The 17,960-nt window shown below is 49.7% G+C and overlaps 2 protein-coding genes across 3 annotated transcripts; both read right to left on the bottom strand.

Annotated features, from left to right (window-relative positions):
- Positions 1 to 9,527: 9,527 nt before the first annotated feature.
- On the bottom strand, positions 9,528 to 10,684 carry LOC311218695 (TLC domain-containing protein 5-like; the record flags this gene model as incomplete). Of its 2 annotated transcripts, XM_084301485.1 has the most annotated exons (3): positions 9,528 to 9,636; positions 9,994 to 10,066; positions 10,486 to 10,684. In XM_084301485.1, the coding sequence occupies 3 exons, from the start codon at positions 10,682 to 10,684 to the stop codon at positions 9,528 to 9,530; spliced, it is 381 nt and encodes a 126-aa protein (XP_084157611.1). The 2 variants fall into 2 exon arrangements, with proteins under 2 accessions (XP_084157611.1, XP_084157610.1); XM_084301484.1 differs by having other exon boundaries at positions 9,528 to 10,066.
- Positions 10,685 to 16,340: 5,656 nt separating this feature from the next.
- On the bottom strand, positions 16,341 to 17,719 carry LOC311218696 (TLC domain-containing protein 5-like; the record flags this gene model as incomplete). Its single annotated transcript, XM_084301486.1, has 2 exons — positions 16,341 to 16,879; positions 17,524 to 17,719. The coding sequence occupies 2 exons, from the start codon at positions 17,717 to 17,719 to the stop codon at positions 16,341 to 16,343; spliced, it is 735 nt and encodes a 244-aa protein (XP_084157612.1).
- Positions 17,720 to 17,960: the final 241 nt, after the last annotated feature.

Below are 17,960 nucleotides of genomic sequence, written 5' to 3'. Positions count from 1 at the left end.
AAAAGGGGAAAAAAAAAAAAAAAAAATGGAGAAAAGCAAAAGGGGGGGGGGGGGGGAGCTCGGCTCCGTTCCTGGCCTCTACCCGCGGGGAGGCCTCGGGCACGGCGCGGCGGGGCAAAGTCCTGCTGCGAGGGGAGCTCCTGCTCCTGCTGCTGCCTCCTCCTCTTCCTCCTCCTCCTCCTCTTCCTCCTCCTCCCGGTTCCGGCCCGGCCCCGCTGCTGCCGGGGGGGAGCGGAGCCTCCCCGTGGAGGCCGAAGCGAGCCGGGGCCTCCCCTGGCCTCCTGAGGGGGGGGCTCAGCCTCCGGCCGCAGCGCTCCTCCCCGCCCCTCCGGCCGGATCCTTCCGCCGCCGCTCCGCCCCGCCCGGGCCCTCTCCTCCTCCTCTTCCTCCTCTTCCTCCTCCTCCTCTTCCTCCTCCTCCTCCTTCTCCATCTCCTCCTCCTCTTTCCAGCCCGGAGCCGGCGATGCGCGGTGTGGAAAATGTGGCACGTAGAGGCGGCGGCCAGGAGCTCAGTCCCACAGCCTCCACAGCCCCTATGTGCATCCCCCTGTACCTCCATCCCCTCACACCCCTCCATCACAGCCTCCACAGTCCCCCTCTGCATCCCCCTGTAGCCTTCATCCCCTCATCCCCCTCCATGACAGCCTCCACAGCCCCTATGTGCATCCCCCTGTACCTCCATCCCCTCATCCCCCTCCATGACAGCCTCCACAGCCCCCCTCTGCATCCCCCTGTACCCTCCTTCCCCCCGTACCCCCGCACACAATGTGTCTCCTCAGGATTTCTTCTCACAGCTGAGGCACTCAAAACCCCAAAACCAGCGCGATGGATGCCCCCCAGCACACCTCAGGCCCACTCCTGCTCCCCCAGCACTTTGGGTGAGCAGCAGGATAATAAATTATAAATAAATAAATGCAGAATATTCACACAGCAGCACCTCAAGATGCACGGATGGGGCATAGCTCCCAACAGGAACACACCCACGTCGATATATGGCTGTAGCTCCTTGGTGCTTACACCACGTACAACAAATAAATGTTTGGAGCAGTGTCTGTCTCGATGCCACCAGGGTTTAAACAGCACGGCTTGTTTGGGACACTGGATTTGGGGCAAACTGTGGTAACAGACCAGATGCTGAGCTCGAGGTTCATTACCTAATCCCCAAATCTGTTGCCAACGTGTGGGGATAAATGAGCAGATTTCAGCCAGGCACACTTGTTCTCAAACACCTAGATAAGTGTGTCCATATACCAGAAGCTCGTGAACCTTCCAAGCCACCAAGCCTCGCGTGGCCACGAACTGAAGGCAGTGACCACCAGCCGTGAAATGGAGGGGACGGCTCCACGTGGCACCCCTGCCTGGCCTCCCAGAGCCAAGAGCTTGGGCAAGGCCCTGGGGTGAGGCTCACGTCAGCCTCTCCTACCAGATGCCAACGAGAGGCCAAAATAGGAATATTATTAGCTAATCCCAGTCATGTCGGCCACCTTCCTTCTCTTTAATTAGCCTCACCTCCACGCACTTCTTCAAAGCCAGGCACTGCACTTGGAAAGAGCCTGGAAAAGAGGTTTTTGGGGAGGGAGGCGCAGACGTGGCAGTAAGCACCATACCTTGCCCCAAGGCACTCGCGGGACCCCGACGTGGAGCTGCTTCCTCGTGCGGAGACGCGAGCCGGGATCAGGAAGCCCGGGGGCTCTTTGATAGCCTGATGAATTTGCTGTTTTGAAGAAGTTCGGCGCAAAGAGGGGAAGTGTGGGATGAAATCATTTTCTAGATGGTACTTGACATAGACACGCAGAGCATTTACGCTTCCTCTTTTGGTTTCCTTTTGGGGAAGATAGAGGCTTGAGAAAAGAAAAAGAGGGGGGTGCGAGTCGTGCACCCACAGCCGCCTCCAACGCTGCAGCAGCGTGCGACACACTGCTCGGTGTTAATGAAGTACCTAAATATCTCTATTTATCTATCTATATTTATCATATATCTCTTTATTGCATTCTTTATTGCACCTTCTCTGCAATAAGTCCCTCCCTGCCTTTATGGCAGGGAACACGCAGTACTGTGCCTTGAGAGAGAGGAAGGCTCTTGGGAGACCTCTTATTTCAGGACAGGCCCAGCATTTGCATATTAGGCCTTGATGCTTTTTTATTACTTTAATCATATTTTATTGGGCATGACAAAATAATGACAATAACAATTAGCTGGAGGAAATCCTTAAAAAAAAAAAAAAAGAGTAGGAAGCTTCTTCAGCTGCAGTAAAAGGACATAAAACTCAGTGGAGTGACACTGATTAACATTTGCCAAAGAATCTGCTCAGTATTGTCAAAAGAAGCATCACATAAAACTCTACCAAAGACAAGAAGGAAGCATAAAACCCTTATAGCATATTGTTCAGTAGATTAACTCTTGCTCGTAATGGGCTGCATTCATATTGCTATGCTTAATGCCACAATTAAAAAGAAAAAGCAATAATAAAACAATTCCAAAGTAGATTCTGATACCATAATTGCTTCTCCTTCCTGCACATGATTATTTTTGTGGGAAAGCTGATTGTGTACTGATGTTAATATACATGTCTATTTATGACACTTCTGCTGCCTGGGCAGTTTTACAATGTGAAATCCAGGGGAGAAAAAAAAAAAAAATCAATAAGCAATTACATTGTGCAGTACCAATTAAAATAGATTTCGTTTGGTAGCTATGAAGTATTCACTTAGCCTGAATTTACAGCTAGGACTGTCATACAAACGTAGATGTTGGAAGTGGGAGCTGCACATTTAGCTCATCAGTCCATGTCTCTGGGGCCAAGCACCAATGTCCCCCGCTCCCCCCACTTGTATTTTTTATAGGGTTCGGAGCAGAGCTAAACAGCTGAAATAACGAGGACCCTGATGTGAAGAACGTCGAGCTATGAGCTATAAATTCCCATTGTGCCTTAAGTAAAGTATGGCACAAAAATCCTTGGAGATGCCTTATACAGGACTCCTGGAAAGACATACCCATACAGAAAGCCTTCACTAAGGCTCCTTCCCAGACCTCATTTCCCAGCCTGGCACCAGAGGCTCACCCGGGGACCTGATGCCATCTGCTGGAGGATCCTCGCATGGCTGCTCTCATCTGAAACCTTCCTCCGGCATTTTAACAGCCAGGGCCCGCTCACCGCCAAGCTGCTTTTGAAACGAGTCCTGAAACCGGAGTCAGCTTCTGGAGTTTCTGGTGCTCCAGGTGCTGCGCTCTGATCCGGAGTTGCACCATTATGGGCTCAGTCTAAACACAGGTGGGAAAACAGCAAAAGGCAATAGATTTTTAACTCCGTGATGCCAGATGTATCAGGCTTTGCCTTGTCTTCAAATTTTGAGCATCAGTGAATGTAATCATTCGTTTGGGAAAAATTTGTACCACATCTCGGATGGGATAATCAAGCATTAGAGCACCTTACCTGCGAGTGCGAAGGATCCCCTGCAGACCTTAAGTAAAGAATAGATAGCTTTGTAAAACTGCCTGCTGCCACTCAGACATGATGGGCTATTAGCTGAGTTTTGCTGACCTCCATTATAAAAATGAAATGGACAAGGACTCTTCTAACCTTAAGTTATGTATGATTTGAAAGGCGCAGATCACGGAATTAAGCCTCTTGTGCTTTGCTGCTTACAGGTAATCAATTTAAAACCAGTGTCAGAATGCACCAGGGTTTTGTACTAGTATTTAGACTTCAGTTGATAATGCCACAAATTACTAAGGCTCTGGGGAAAAAAAAAAATATTTCAGGGAACTCCTCTGGTATGAGATCCTGCTGAGCCAGCTGAGAAGTTGTGGGGGATTTCCTTAATTGCTGAGATTCTGCTTTTGAGAGAGTGGAATATCTTATGATAAACTGTCTGAAATCCAGTGTCTATCTGCTTGGCCATCCACTGAATTTTCCAGCTGTTGCTGGGCTGTTCCTCACCGAGTACACCGCGACATGGATGCCACCTGCTTCAGAAGCTGATGCAAAGACTAATCCAACAGGCACTAATGGCCATGTTGATGCACAGCTAATCTGAAAAAAAAAAAAAAAAAATTAATAATAATGAATTTGTGCTGCACTCCACATTGCTATGATATTTCAAAGCCTTTTAGTTCACAAGCCTTAAAATAGGCCCACGATTCACTACCTACAGAGACAAGCAGCTTGTTTTGTGTCCAGTTTGCTGGAAATGCATAGAGGGCTGGCCCGTGCTTTTAAGTCACTTGGACACATGCAATACTTTGCTGACTTTGTTGAGAGACAGATAGGCTAATCTATCAGGGTTTCCACTGTAACAGCTTATTAAGTGTCTAAACCTGGATAAGCCACATCACAGTAAGCATTTTTATAGCACTAAGCTTTCTTTCCACATCAGCATCATTAAAGCAGCAGCGTGTGTAAGGACAAAGCTGCTGTACGTTCTGCCATGGACTCTTTCTTCTTGCTGCCTGCTAGAATCAACACCCTCTAATTGGAAAAAAAGAGGTATTTGTTATTAGGGTAAAATCTAAAGAAATAAAGAATGAAATTTCTTACTACATTTGAGGACTATCAGTTACTCTGAACAGATGCTCACCTGCTGAAGTGATACAGGATTTAAACAACATACCACAAACTTTCCTGAAAACCTGTAGTTTGTAACACATGAAAACTGACAGAAATGGACACTTTCTCTTTTCCATGTGAGATTAGCTACCAGTAAGTTGCTGTAACTTTGTAAAAGTTTTTGCACACACTTTCCAGATCTGTTCAGTTGCTTCTGGAAGTCATTCTCTGAAGACGCCTTAGGTTGCCAACTTACCAGCTGCCAAACTGCCCCTGGGGCTTGAGGGAAACAGGACAAAGCCAGCAAAAGCTGACACCTTCTTCTCTTGCACAGATTTACAAGAGCACATATTGAAGCTGACTTGGAAAGAGAAAAGAATTAGTTCCTTTTGGTATAACCAAAAAGAAGTTATTCCTTGTCTAGAAATTGCTTAAGCAATGTGAAGCTAATGCTGACTCTAATTCTCTCTTGGTTTCTGAAATTTGATTTCCTTAGGAATGGCAGCAGACTTGTTATTTTACTTCCAGCTAAGCTATACAAAGTCTGCAAGTATCAGGAGCATACACACAACTACCATGAAGCTTAAAGCATTCTCTTATCTTTTATACCCAAGGAACAGACCAGCTGACAGCACTGGTATTAGTCTAAAACCAGACTCTAAAGACCTAAACCACTCTGCTTTTAGAGCAGTGTTTGGACTACTGTTGCAAGGGAATAAAGCCTCCAATTTCACAAAATAGCAATTTCTTCAAATACAAGTAAGGAGTTTAATTATAAAGAGAGGGCAGAAGACCAAAAGGAAGTTAGCTTTATACAGCTCCACTGCAGGGCCTGCAGTAGAAGCTAATGGCAGGCACTGGGGAAGGAATGGGTTTAAAAGAAATAATGGGAAGACGTAAAATGAAATAAATTGGGTGGGAGGCAGATGTCACTTTTTACAGTGAAGCACCTTTGCTCATGAACTTGAGACTAGATTCTAGTGTGTAATTCGAAGTTGTGAAACCTGGAAGATGCTTGCAGCTCCAAAGCAAAGCTGCAGAACATTACTGTGCTTTCTTCTCCGATTGCAGACTACCTCAGAGGTTAAACAAACTCCCAGGATAAATTATTGCAGTCCCTGACACCACTTCACCATGCAGCCAGGCTGCTTGTAGAGTGTTAAACAGGCCGGTAACTCTAGAGGACTCAACACTACACAGCTGCTCCGCAGTGCTGGAGGATTTTGAGGTAGATTTAGGGTTACACTCAAACAAAATTCACTTAGCTGTTCATAGAAAACAGACTCTGGCATGATAGATCTCTGGCAAATACTGTGACCATAAGCAAGGCAGAGTTGGTTCTGGGTCTGCACAGTGCCTGGGTGTCACTGAAAGCACCACTGACATTTTCCTCTCCTGTTTCAGGAGCACCATTTGAAAACAGCTTTTGAAAGGGCACCTTTCTAAATCACATTTGATGAAGACGTTCCCCATGTCACTGGCTTTCCAAGTGCCAAGCTGTCGCATTAAGGGCAGAAGCAACCCCCATGTGAACAGATCTGAGCCCTGCGCAGCATCTTCGTGGCAGCTCGCACCTCCCACAGCAGATTAAGTGACAAAGTGCCTGGGGAGCTTTGGGGCACGAACAGAACAGGATGTACACAGCTCCCTGCAGCTGCACAGACCTGCAGTTTCTCTCTGGCCCTGAGTGAAAGCAGCCCCCCAGCATGTAAGCAATACCCTGGCGAGCACACGGAGTGACAAACCAGCACCTCTCTCCCCCCAGCTTTGCTCAATGCCAACTCATGCAGCAGCACACAGAAGAACTCCATTCAAAGACAGAAACCAAATTCCTCATATAATTAAATAATCTTTATTTTATAAAACATAATACAAAGCATCTACACCATTCACTGGTGGAACATTAGTTGCTATTACACAGTAATGCAAACACAAGTTATTATTTCACACTAGTTCTGCAGTTTCCTTTTACACTTTGCTGCAGGCACCACGGACTGGCCTGAGGACAGGTCCCACCGCGTGCTCCACAGCTTACAGGTTATACTTCTGCTTGGGTCTGTGATTCTATGCTGGAGCCCACCAGGCAGACTACGAAGCCTTGCTCTGCAACATCACTGCTAGCTCTACCTCACAGAGCCATTCCTAACTGCTCTTTTTTTTTTTCTGGTGCCTTTGCTTAGCATCTAAAGCCTCGACATTGATCACTTCTTCCAACCCAGTTCCCCCCAGTTCAAAGAAGTATTTTCATGCAATGTGCTTCATGGATACCTGCAATCGAATCACCAAGTCTGCTCGGGAAACTGCTCCTGCTGGGCAAGACAAGTGCACTGAGAAATGAACAGGCTCCGTTTTCAGCTGCGCTTCCTCAGGACCTGCTGCTGAAAGCCCTCCCTGCGATCTTAGCCCTTATTCCCTGGTCAGGCTGGCTGCTGAAGCTCTTCTGACTCCGGATTTGTTGCAGTCCTCAGTAGGGAACACCCTCCAGGCATCCTTTCTTTAACCTGGGAGTCTAGCTGAACAAGAAGGACCTGGGCTCACTTTTACATGGATGTCTAGCTCACTTGTTTCAACTCTTACCCATAAGCAATGCTGCAAAGCACTTTGCAGTCATGCTTTTAAACAAGCCTGATGCTGGGAAGTGTCATGTTCAGGTTAGAAATAACTAAATATGGGCCACAGAGAGAAGTGCTTCACTCCGAGCAACAGCAATTCGCCTTTATACAGCGCAGCTTGACAGAGACCACCAAGCTTTAATCGAAGGTGGCTTGGTGGTAACAGATGAAAACGCCCCACGAGGTAGCTGAATATTGTACCCACTTCACGAGGGGGGTAAGCTGAGGCAAAAAGCCTCCTTGACACATCCCACGCCCGCAGCAGAGCTGGGAAGGAACCGGCGAGCCCTGACTAGCCCTTCTTGCCTCCCTCCAAGGCAGTCACATCACTTCACTGTGCCGAATGAGTCAAGTTTGGGTTGAAAGACCAGCTCATCACCAGCTGGCTCTGCTGATCGGAAGCCCTTTGGCTGCAACAGGCAAGGCTGGCAGCAGCACGACAGCCCTGGTGCTGAGCACAGAGCTTAAAGAACACACAGGGAAACAAACACCAGCTGCTGCCAGCTGGGCAGCAGGTTTTTTCCCCTGTAAATGGAACCAGACAGATAACTAACGTGTTTTCTTCTGGACAAGTACACTTCTCTGCTTTAAAAAAATGCCAGGTTCCGTGCCTCTTATTTCTTTAATTATTGGGCCATAAAATAAGTCTCTCTTGCCCTGTAAATGTTCATTTTCATCAAGTGAACCAGATCTAATCAGGAAGAGAGAAGTGAATTTAAAGCCCAGAGGTCAAAGCATCAATGCAGATGAAGAAAAGCCAAGATTAGGTCTCTGGCTTGAAGAGGGCAGAGGACAGATCTGGAGCTGGGTGTCTCTCCCACCCTAACTAGTGGGTTTTGAAGATGTATCCTGATTACTCTTTAACCCAAAATCCCAGTTTGGATCTGAAGAAACTCTCTTGTCAAAACTGTTGTCTGTGGTCCTTAGAAAAAACATCAATGCTCATTTGAAGTGAGCTGTATTTATACTTCTACCTACAGTCCTCCACTGTCCTTAAACGCTGGGACAGACTCTGGATTCAGACACAGTGACAGGAATCTGGATTGACACCTTCAAGAGCAACAGAAATACACAGCCTTTACTAAAAAATCAGGTTCTGCACCCTGTTCCCTTTAGGCTGCCAGAAACGGCAAGTACAGATTACTCTGCAGTGATCTGCAAACGCACCCTACATTTACTGCTCTTGTTTTTAGAAGTTACAGCTTGGGGAAGGTATTTGAGGGTCTCAGGACAAGCCACTGGGTCTCAGGCTTGCTCCAAACGATGCCTGCATTTGGGCCAATAAATAAAGCAGAGGGAAGTTTGCCGTTCTGCAGACACAGCAGCGCTGGGCCCGTGTTGGAGGTCAGAAAACCACTTACAAGTCCTGATGGGGCTTCTCGTAAAGGAGAGCATTGGTCACTCACGGAGCCAGGAGCAGTATTTATAGGGCGTGGGCAGAGCTTTAACAGTCAGGAGTGAAGAGGGGGAAAAACATCACAAAAGCGCTTCCCATCAGGGGCTGCATCTTTGGGTGTGTTCATGGAGCACCGAGTCCTGCAAGGTGCCAGTGCTGACCAGAGCTTCTGGACACTACTGAAAAATAAGTTACCAATACGTTATTAAATAAGTTATTGAAAGAAATTAGGGTAGGAAAGAGTGACCTGCTTAAAATACTGTCCCTTCTAGAGTCACGCTCTAGCTCAACCACCAGAACCACTTCTCCCAAAGGAACCATGGGGATAATGAACAAAGTGCAGGTAACAACCACCATTCTGCATTTACATAGCACCTCTCAAGTGAAGATCTGAAAGTGCATAACACAGATGGATCAGCTCCATCACCCCCAATTCACAAATGGGGAAATTAGGCACAGAGTTGGAGAGTTACGTGACTTGCCCAAGGTCACATAACAAGTTGGTGGAAGAGCCAGGAATCCCAGCTCCCACGAAACACTAAAACACTCCTTCCTAGCAGTACGTCGTCACTCCAGCTGCCTAGACTGTACAGGACACTGAACATCGACATCTAGTGTTATGTTCTCATCTCTTCCAAGACCATAGCAATGCCGAAGGAGTTAGCTGCTAACACTGCTATTTACACCTGCACTGCTGGACCAGTTACAGTTAGTCAGTAAAATTAGCCCTTCTTTCACCCCTATCATTTAGCGTATGCTTACGTACACACCGAGCTAGCCTCTGCCAGGCCAAACACTGCAGATCCGATGAATCCATGGCACAGCTCCATGGATTTCAATGGAGTTATGCCAGGGATAAATTTGGCTCCAGAATTGCTAACGTGTGTTGGCTCCTCTCCCGACAGTGGCATCTCAGGCATGATCCCCTTCCTGCCAGCCCGTGAACTCGAGGAAGTTTTTACTCAGCATCCAGTCAGTGGTTTTTCAGATGGCCGTTCGTTTTCAAGTACAGCTCCTCACTCCTCCGACTCCTCCAAGCGTGGTACTTCTTCATGCTCTTCCTCCTAGCGAAGCGACAGATGCTGACCATGAAGACCCAGGAGACGGCGTACATGATGACGCCGCCCAGCTTGATGTACCACCTGGGTTTGGGAGAGGCGAGCTCACAGTACATCAGCCAGGCCCCCACTCCGATCCGCACCCCGGTGAAGAGGACCACAAAGAAGAAGTCCACCACGTCGCCCGTGAGGCTGTGGTAGCACCCCGTCTCCTTCAGGAACCAGCGGGCTTGCAACAGCGGGTTCGTGATCTCGCTGCCGAAGATGACAGCGTTGACCTCTGCGGCCGACTCCCCGAGTGCCAGGGATGCTGTGATGCCCAGGATGCTCACCAGGTGGTGGGCCAGCATCAGGGCACCCTCTGTCTGGAAGTAGACGCACCAACAGAGGTCGAAGAGGAAGTAGCCCAAGCTCAGGCACAGCCCGTGTACCTGGAGAGTTGTGTTTGGTGATCCTGAAACACAGAGACACCAGGAGAGCTTTAAAGCAAGGAGGCAACCAGCAGGCAGGTTCTGAGATGGGGAGAGGGGATTCATCTTCAGCACAGGCAGGCTGATATTGTCCCGTACTGGTCACAGCTCCATCAGAGGAGTCAGACGAGCCACAGCACTGCAGTTGTTAGCCCAACAGCTGCAGCCATGTAATGGCCACACAACGTGATCACACGCTCTGCCAGACTACAGCTGGGGGAGGCGTTATGCTAGCAAAACATAGCACCAGTCTCCCCTTTTCTCCAGTACCTTCAACCACAAAGCACCTCAGATATCCCTGCAACCAACATCCCTCACGTGGGCTAGGTATCAAGGCAACAGGAAAATCCCACCTTGTGCTGGCACCCACTGTGGGGCTCAGGAGCACAAATTCACCACTCACCTGGGTGACTCAAAGGCCAGGGGCCATCGATGAAGCCAATGTAAGCAGAGAGGCAGGTAGCGAGGATGCCGTGGGTCAGCGTGACCAGCCTGCAGCTCCATTCGTAACTCCGGTGCTTGTAGCGATGGCAGAACCACGCGTAGAGGGAGAGCCAGGCAAGCAGGCTGCAGGCTACTCGCAGGGGCAGGGCGAACAGCATCCTGACACAGGAACAGAAGCACAAAATGCATCAGAAGGACTCACCTTCAACATTAACACAACCCTGGGGAGCATTTCACCAGCAGCCATCCCAGCACTGCACGTACAGGGCTGTTTCCTGATGGTGTTGTTTGCTCCTGACAATTTTACTTTTTTTTTCTGCAGAGGAACTGCAGTCTCTCTGGAGAAAGGCCCACACCAAAGAGTAATTCTTGCCAATTTGGGCAGATTCACCATGGGGCCAGCAGCACACAGACCCCACCAGAACCCCCTCAACTATGAGGCTGCATCGAAAACAATTCCTTGCAAGACAGTGAGTTCCTAGCTCACTGAAGAGAAAACACATCAGAATTTGGTAACGCACCTCAGGTGACTTCCCCAACCAGTCTACAATGCAGGATCTGCTGGGATATTTTAGTGCTCCTCTGCACTGCCTGAGGGACAGGCTGAGGAGCTCCACATCTAGCGACAAGGCTTTGATCCAGAGCTACTCCAGCCCCTTCATTTTTCTGCCCTGCCCACGTAGTCTGCACTTCAGTGGTCTGCTTGTGTTGCCCCACCAGACCTACTTATCCCACCTGCTGTTTGCTAGGCTGGTTCCTCCTCTACCGCAATAAAAAACAAGAAAACCCAAAAAACACAGTCTCTTGCTAGGTCCACACACTGAACTCTCCTACCTGCAGACTTCACATCATTTTTTTCTGGCACCAAGACCTCCAAATCTTTTTGATGCCAAAGGATTAGCAGCTATGCCCATAAAGATTTTTTAACCCGTCCTTCTTTTCTATGTCCTCCCTCATGCTTGTTGATGTTTATAAAAGCTCTCCAAGACATACAAGATATGTCTCGTTATTTCTGGGCATTCAGGGAAGTGCAGCAAAAGAAGCTGAGTCACACTCAGGCCACGCAGGTCTCCAGTTGTGCCAAAAGCACCGCCAGTCCTGGGGCTCGCTGAGCACCACGGCTGGGGAACACCAAGAGGATACGCATGGTGCGGAGTCAGAGGTGCAGCTCCCAACCTTCCTGCCTGGCCTGTTTTAAGTGTGACCAGGCATGACTTAGGAGGCTGGATAAACAAAACCATTACGCTTTAATGGGCCTCGGGAACACAGGGAGATGAAATAAGGATGTGATTAACCGCTCTGACTGGGCGTTTCCATTGGCATCCCTGGTACTCGAGGCCCATATGCACTCACAGTCGGGGTAAGGCAGGAGGAATCCTGATGTGACAGAAGGGACTGATGAGCTGAGGAGCCTGCTGGAAGGACACCTGACCTGTAAAAAAGGGCAAAAAGCCTGCTGGAAGGATACCCAACCTGCAAAAAAAGGGCAAAAAGCCTGCTGGAAGGACACCTGAACCTGCAGAAGAGGGCAATAAGCCTCCTGGAAGGGCACCTGAACCTGCAAAAAGAGGGCAAGCATGTCGAGGTGTTTTCCACACCTACACCTGAAAAAAAAAATTCTGTATTTCCCCAGGGAAAAAAAAAAAAAAAAAAGGAAGGGGCTTTCTTTCAATTACACATCAAAGCTCAATGCCTGTCATTAGCATGTACAATATATATTTTATCTGTCAATTCTGCCTCTCACTGCACACTGAAAAGGGCAAAACCCTTTAAAACAGGCAGTAATTATATTATTATCCATATCACCCCTTTAGAAGGAGCAGCAGTGTTTGCATTATCAGCAGCACTGGAGCTACGAATAAAAGCAGAACAATCCAACACGCCTCAAATCCCAGCCCTGCTCACCCCAAAAGAGCTTCAACCCCTGACGGACATCTCCAGAAAAGTATCATCTCCTCCTTTTTCTACAAAAAGGGAAAAAACACCCCAACATCACCCCACAACCGTGCACAGGCCCCATCCCCTCCAGCCCCCGGAGGCCCCGCTGCGGGCCTCGCCTCGGCTCTCCCCAGCCTGGCTGCACCCGGAGCCGGCTGCCGGAGCCAAGCAAGGCCGGGGCTGTAGGGCCGGGGTGGTGGAGGGCCCTTGGGGGTCCCCCCAGCCCTACAGGGGCCTCCCCACGAACCCACCTGCGGGAAGCGGCTCGGCCGCCGCCGCGGCTGCTGGGCCACGCTCCGTGCCTGGGAAGAGAAAGCGGCGGCGGCGGCCGAGGGGCGCCCGCTGGCGGGGCGGAGGGACGGCGGCTGGCCCTGGGGAAGGGGCCCTGTGCTCGCCCCCAGACCCTCAGCCCCAGGAAGGGATGATTGGGGTCAGGGCTGTGCCCCCCCCCGGTCCTCTCAGGCCTTGGTTTTGGTGGTCAGCAGGGTGTTGCTCACAGAGCGAGGCAGCCACAAGGCACGCACGGAGCATCCCTGTGGCCTGCGGGCATGGGAGATGAGCCCCACGCAGCCACGGCATCACTCATCTCGCGTCCCAAAGGTAACAGGCACGGCCACGGCCGCGTCTTGCTCGCATCCAGGCGGGAGGGGACGCGAGCCGGCTCTCCTGCGGGAGTTGCCGAACCGCAGCAGCGTGAAGGCAGCGTACCCCACGGGGTTCGTCACCAGCACAGCACAGAGCGTGCAGCTTCAGCAGGCTGGGAAAGCACACACCCCTGCCCTAAGCCTACCCTCCCAGCCTGTGCTTATGCAGCAGTTGCAAAGCCTGGTGATTTCTTCTCACTGCAAGCATTCGGCACAAACACACCTATTTTCCACCTTCCCCCACCCCCCCAACAGAGCAGCAAAACAGGGTGCTTCAAGTAGCTCACAAAAAAATCTTCCTCCGACCAGCAGACTTATTTCTTTCTTAAGTTTCAATCAAAGCAATCTCTCACACCCTGGATTAGTATGTATTTTCATCCTGTCGGGTTTTACCTTTTGAAATACAAATGGTGGGAGTGTCATGTCAGCCTCTCATGACACTTGTAACCATCCTGTTTTCAGCTGGGTATCTCCCTATCTCACCTTTCCAGTTCAAGCCAGGCACAATTCCTATTGCTACGAGACGCTCATCCTTCTGCTATTTCAACACGACATCCTTACTAGCATTAATAGCACACTTGTTTCCCTGACAAATCTTAGGTCTCATCTTGCTTTCCTCCACCTCTGTTGGACCAGGCACCAGGCCAGCCCTAATAGCCTCAATGACAAATGAGACAGAGCTGTTCTGACGTTCAGTTTAGGATAAAGAACAGCACGGGTACACAGAAAGCTACAGGACTAATGTTGACTCACGGCACAGAAACTGAGCAGGCAGGAAGAACAGCAGAGACGGTCACAAAAGAACAGAGTCTCAAGAAGGCAAGGATTATTTACTGCCAGAGGTGGTATTAGAGGAGGGGTTTTCTGTGTTTTTATTTTACATTTTTAAGATCATATGATGTGAGACATTTGCATACAGTGAGATACAAGGTGGCAAGCTAACTCACCTCCCCGTGGACTGTACCAGAAATTAGGTGCAGTTTCTACGCTAATTTTCTTGTTTGCTTTGTGCAGAGTCAGCTGTTTCAATAGGCAGGCTGAGTTCCACTGGCTTACTTTGCCTGCAGATGAATAGCATTCAGCAAAACAGCTCAGGACAGGAATCTCTCCTAACAGTTATTTGCACACTACTGCCCATTATAGTATAGCTACACCCTTGCTCATCATTCAGTTCTTCCTTTTCTTTCTGTACCTATTCTAACAAGAGCTTATAGCACCAAGAGGGTCACAGGATTTATTAGCTTACCTTCACTTGGAAACTATTTGTCCAAAAATGAACTGGGAATATACAGCAGCAAAGGCAGTGGTGCTGCAGAGAGGAGGCAGCCTGGGAAGTAGGCCACAGCCAGAACTTAACAGGAGCTCCATGACCCATGCCCATCAAGAGCAAGCACTGCCTGACTCATTGGCAAGGCAGGTTATGGGTTCATTAGTCACAACTGTGAGCTTCAGCTGACCCTCATTCATCCTCCAGACCTCGAGCCAGAGCCCATGGCTCTGCCCAGGCTTGTTTGCCCACCAGCTCTCTTCTTCCCAAGCTGCACAGAAGGGCACAAGCCAGAGCTTTGCCTGTGACTACTGGCCTTGGCATGCTTAGCTTTCCCTCAAGCCTGCTTTGCTCAGGAAAAGCTTCAGTTGCCCTCCTTAAGACGCAAAACAAAAGAAAATTACAGCAATTGTTTCTTTTTAAAAAGAGAACATGACTTTATTGGAATTATTATCACTCAGGGGAGTTTTCACAAGAGCACAGTGACTCCAAGAGCTGCCACCTCCCCAGGCCAGGCCCCCAAAGCCACACTGGAGACCCATCAGGATTGCAAGCCTCCTGCCTTTCTGACCATGTTAATCCACTTCCTCGCCTGGATTCACAACTGCAACGCGTTCAGGGGGCACCTCTAAAGTTACCTCATGCCATTTAATCTCTCCAGACACCTTCCTGCAGCCCCCAGCCGAGACAGGTATCAGCACCAGGCAGGGCAGGAGGCATGGAGCTGGTGGGACCACCCCACCACAGCAGCACCGCCACCTTTCCCCTCCTGTGACTCTGCAGCAGGGGGAGAAAGTGCCACACAAGCAGCCTCAGGGCTCCCTAGGTCTATAAAGATGCTCTTCTCAGTGAAGTCTTCAAAAGCAGGAGGGAAGGAAAGGCAACCAGCCTCGCTGAGCCTGAGGGGAACTCGAGGCCATTTGTTTCCCAGCTGTAAGCAAGGCTTTTATGGGAAGCGGAGGGATCCAAACTGCAGCCTCAGAACAAGGGAAATTCACATTAAAACCCCAGGGGAAAGTCAGAACACAATTCTGAGAGGTAAAGACAACAATAGAACTGGTCCATACTCTGAGACCTGCTGGTATGGAGCAGACATTACACTGAGATCTGCCTAAATGTCCCTGTCACCACTGACAACATGGGCACGCGCTGGATTCTTGTTGGCCTAGCATTCAGCTTAATTGGTGTGTAATAAGTCAGTCCCAGAACAGAGAGCAGCCAGAGAGGGCTCAGATCTATCGTCTCTCACACAAAAAGTGCCTACTTAAAGAAAAACAATAATCCAAGGCTAGGTAAACACCTGCTTATGGAGTTTATCAGCACAAGTCCAGTTCTTGATTCCTGTTTGCAAGGAACAGGGCCTTTTAAGCGCCAGAGTCAAACTCAGGGAGGTCACAGTGCTCTGAGATCAATATCTGCTTGAATGCAAGCATCTAAATAAAAAGAAATGTATCATTATAAACAATGAGGTAAAACATTGCCTCACCCTCAAGTTCCATCACTTCACACAAAGGACAACTCCACTGTACCCCTATGAGTACTCTGATTCTCAAACTTTCATCCAAGTTCTTGGTCAAATGTTTTGCCCAGTTTCTGGATTAGGTAAGAGTGAGGCTGAGCTAAGTCTTGGCTAGGTCACCCCACTACCTGGTTACACCAGCACGGGGATGGGATTTTCCTGATTAGACTTTCTGGCCCTACACCGTAGCTGCAGGCCGGTCAGGCCCAGCATTAGTGCCCTGCTAGAGGCTGCACCGCTGCTGGAGAAGGCAGCAGACATGCTCAATTCCTCACACTTACACTTAAATCTCCTTTCTAACAGTTTTTCTGCACACCCGATTCATCTTCTCTGTGGGTGGCGGAAAGCTGCTGGCACCAGAAAGCCAATTCTGTGCCACTTTCAGGAGTTCTCATCACCAAAATGGGCTTCAGGAGCCATCCCAAGGGCCCCTTCCACAACCACCATTAATGAGCTGTCAGGTGCCCGTTCGTTTTCACAGGTGCATTCACACTCCTCAGGCTTGTCCAGGAGGGGAATTTCTTCAACATTTTCCTCCTCACGAAGTGGCAGATCTCAACCAGGAACCCCAGAGATACGAGGTACATGGCCAGGCCCCCGGCCTTGAGGAGCCAGCTGGGCTGAGGGGACGCCAGCATCGCGTACATGATCAGCGCTCCCCCCGCGATGCGCAGCACGAGGAAGAGGAGCACGAAGAAGAAATCCACCACCTCGCCCAGCAAGGTGTGGTAGCGGCCCATTTCCCTCAGAAACCAGCGGGCCTGCAGCAGAGGGTTGGTGATCTCACTAACAAAAACAACTGCATTGACTTCCGTGGCAGACTTGCCGAGCCCCAGCACCATGATCATGCCACAGATGCTCAGCGTGTGGTGGAGCAGCATGAGGTCCCCCTCCGTCTGGAAATACAGGCACCAGCCCAGGTCAAAGATGAAGTAACCCAAGGTCAGGGCCAGCACGTGGATCTGGAGAGGTGTGTTTGGTGAACCTGAAATGAAAGACGTGCATAAGCCTGGGGTCTTAAATAAGACAGACTTCTAAAACACATAGCAAACAGGTGGCCAGCATGCCTCTTTCCTCCTTGCTTTCCCTGGTTATCCTACAGGACATGAACCAGGACACCTGGCTCTGCTCTCCCTTCAGACTTCAGCCTGCCCAGAAAACCCAGGCAGGTCATCCCATCCTGCCACGCTTGGCTTCTCCTTTTCTCTCCACCCTTTCAGAAAGCAGGGTGGGAGAGCCCGACCCCACCAGCAGAGCTGTGTGAGATTTAACGATAGAAAAGAACAAACCCACAGTCAAGTGCCAGGAGTTATTATACCCTTCAAGATGCGAACAGCGTTTAGTCTGTTCTCCACATTGCCACACCTAGCAGTAATAACACCATAAATTCAGCCTGAAAGTCTTCAGTAAGTACATGAAAAGAACAACAGCAAGATTAAAAATAAGAAGTGTTAGGAGCTGGAGAACAAGCAGGGGAGTTGAACAAAGTCTTGCCATGCCCCACAAACATACAAACAGAAGAACAGGCAGCAAAATCAGCCGGATCCCCACTCCACTTGCACAGAACCAGAGGAGTCGTGTCGCCAGCAGATGACAAGGATGTGTGTCAGGGCAAGACTCCAAACATACCTGCATGGGTTAGAGGCCAGGGGCCATCCAGGAGAGCCACGTAGCCCGAGAGGCAGGTGACAGCCACGCCATGCAGCAGGGTGACCAAGCGGCAGCTCCACTCGCAGGAGCGGTGCCTGTGCCAGTGGCAGCAGGCGGCATACAGGGACAGCCAGGCCAGCAGGCTGCACGCCACCTCGAGAACGATGGACACCATCCTGCTGAAGGCAGAGAGAGGGAGTTGTGAGCACAGCAGCTCCGTCACCAAGGGGTGATCACCTGGCCCTGATTACTCATGTGAAAAAAAACAGGAAGGAAGGAAAAAAAAAAAGAAAAGGGAAAAAAAAAAAAAAGCCACATGCAAACAACCAAAAAAGTCCCAGATATGCTTCCCACCCTTGCCATGAGCACAGCACCCTGCAGAACAGAGCTGGACCCTCTTTAGCACCATTCTCCTG

Source organism: Netta rufina, assembly GCF_964035555.1.
Source record: "Netta rufina genome assembly, chromosome: 25".
Lineage (NCBI taxonomy): Eukaryota > Metazoa > Chordata > Aves > Anseriformes > Anatidae > Netta > Netta rufina.
Note: the sequence above shows the minus strand (reverse complement) of the source record. Positions and strands in the feature narration are given on the sequence as shown.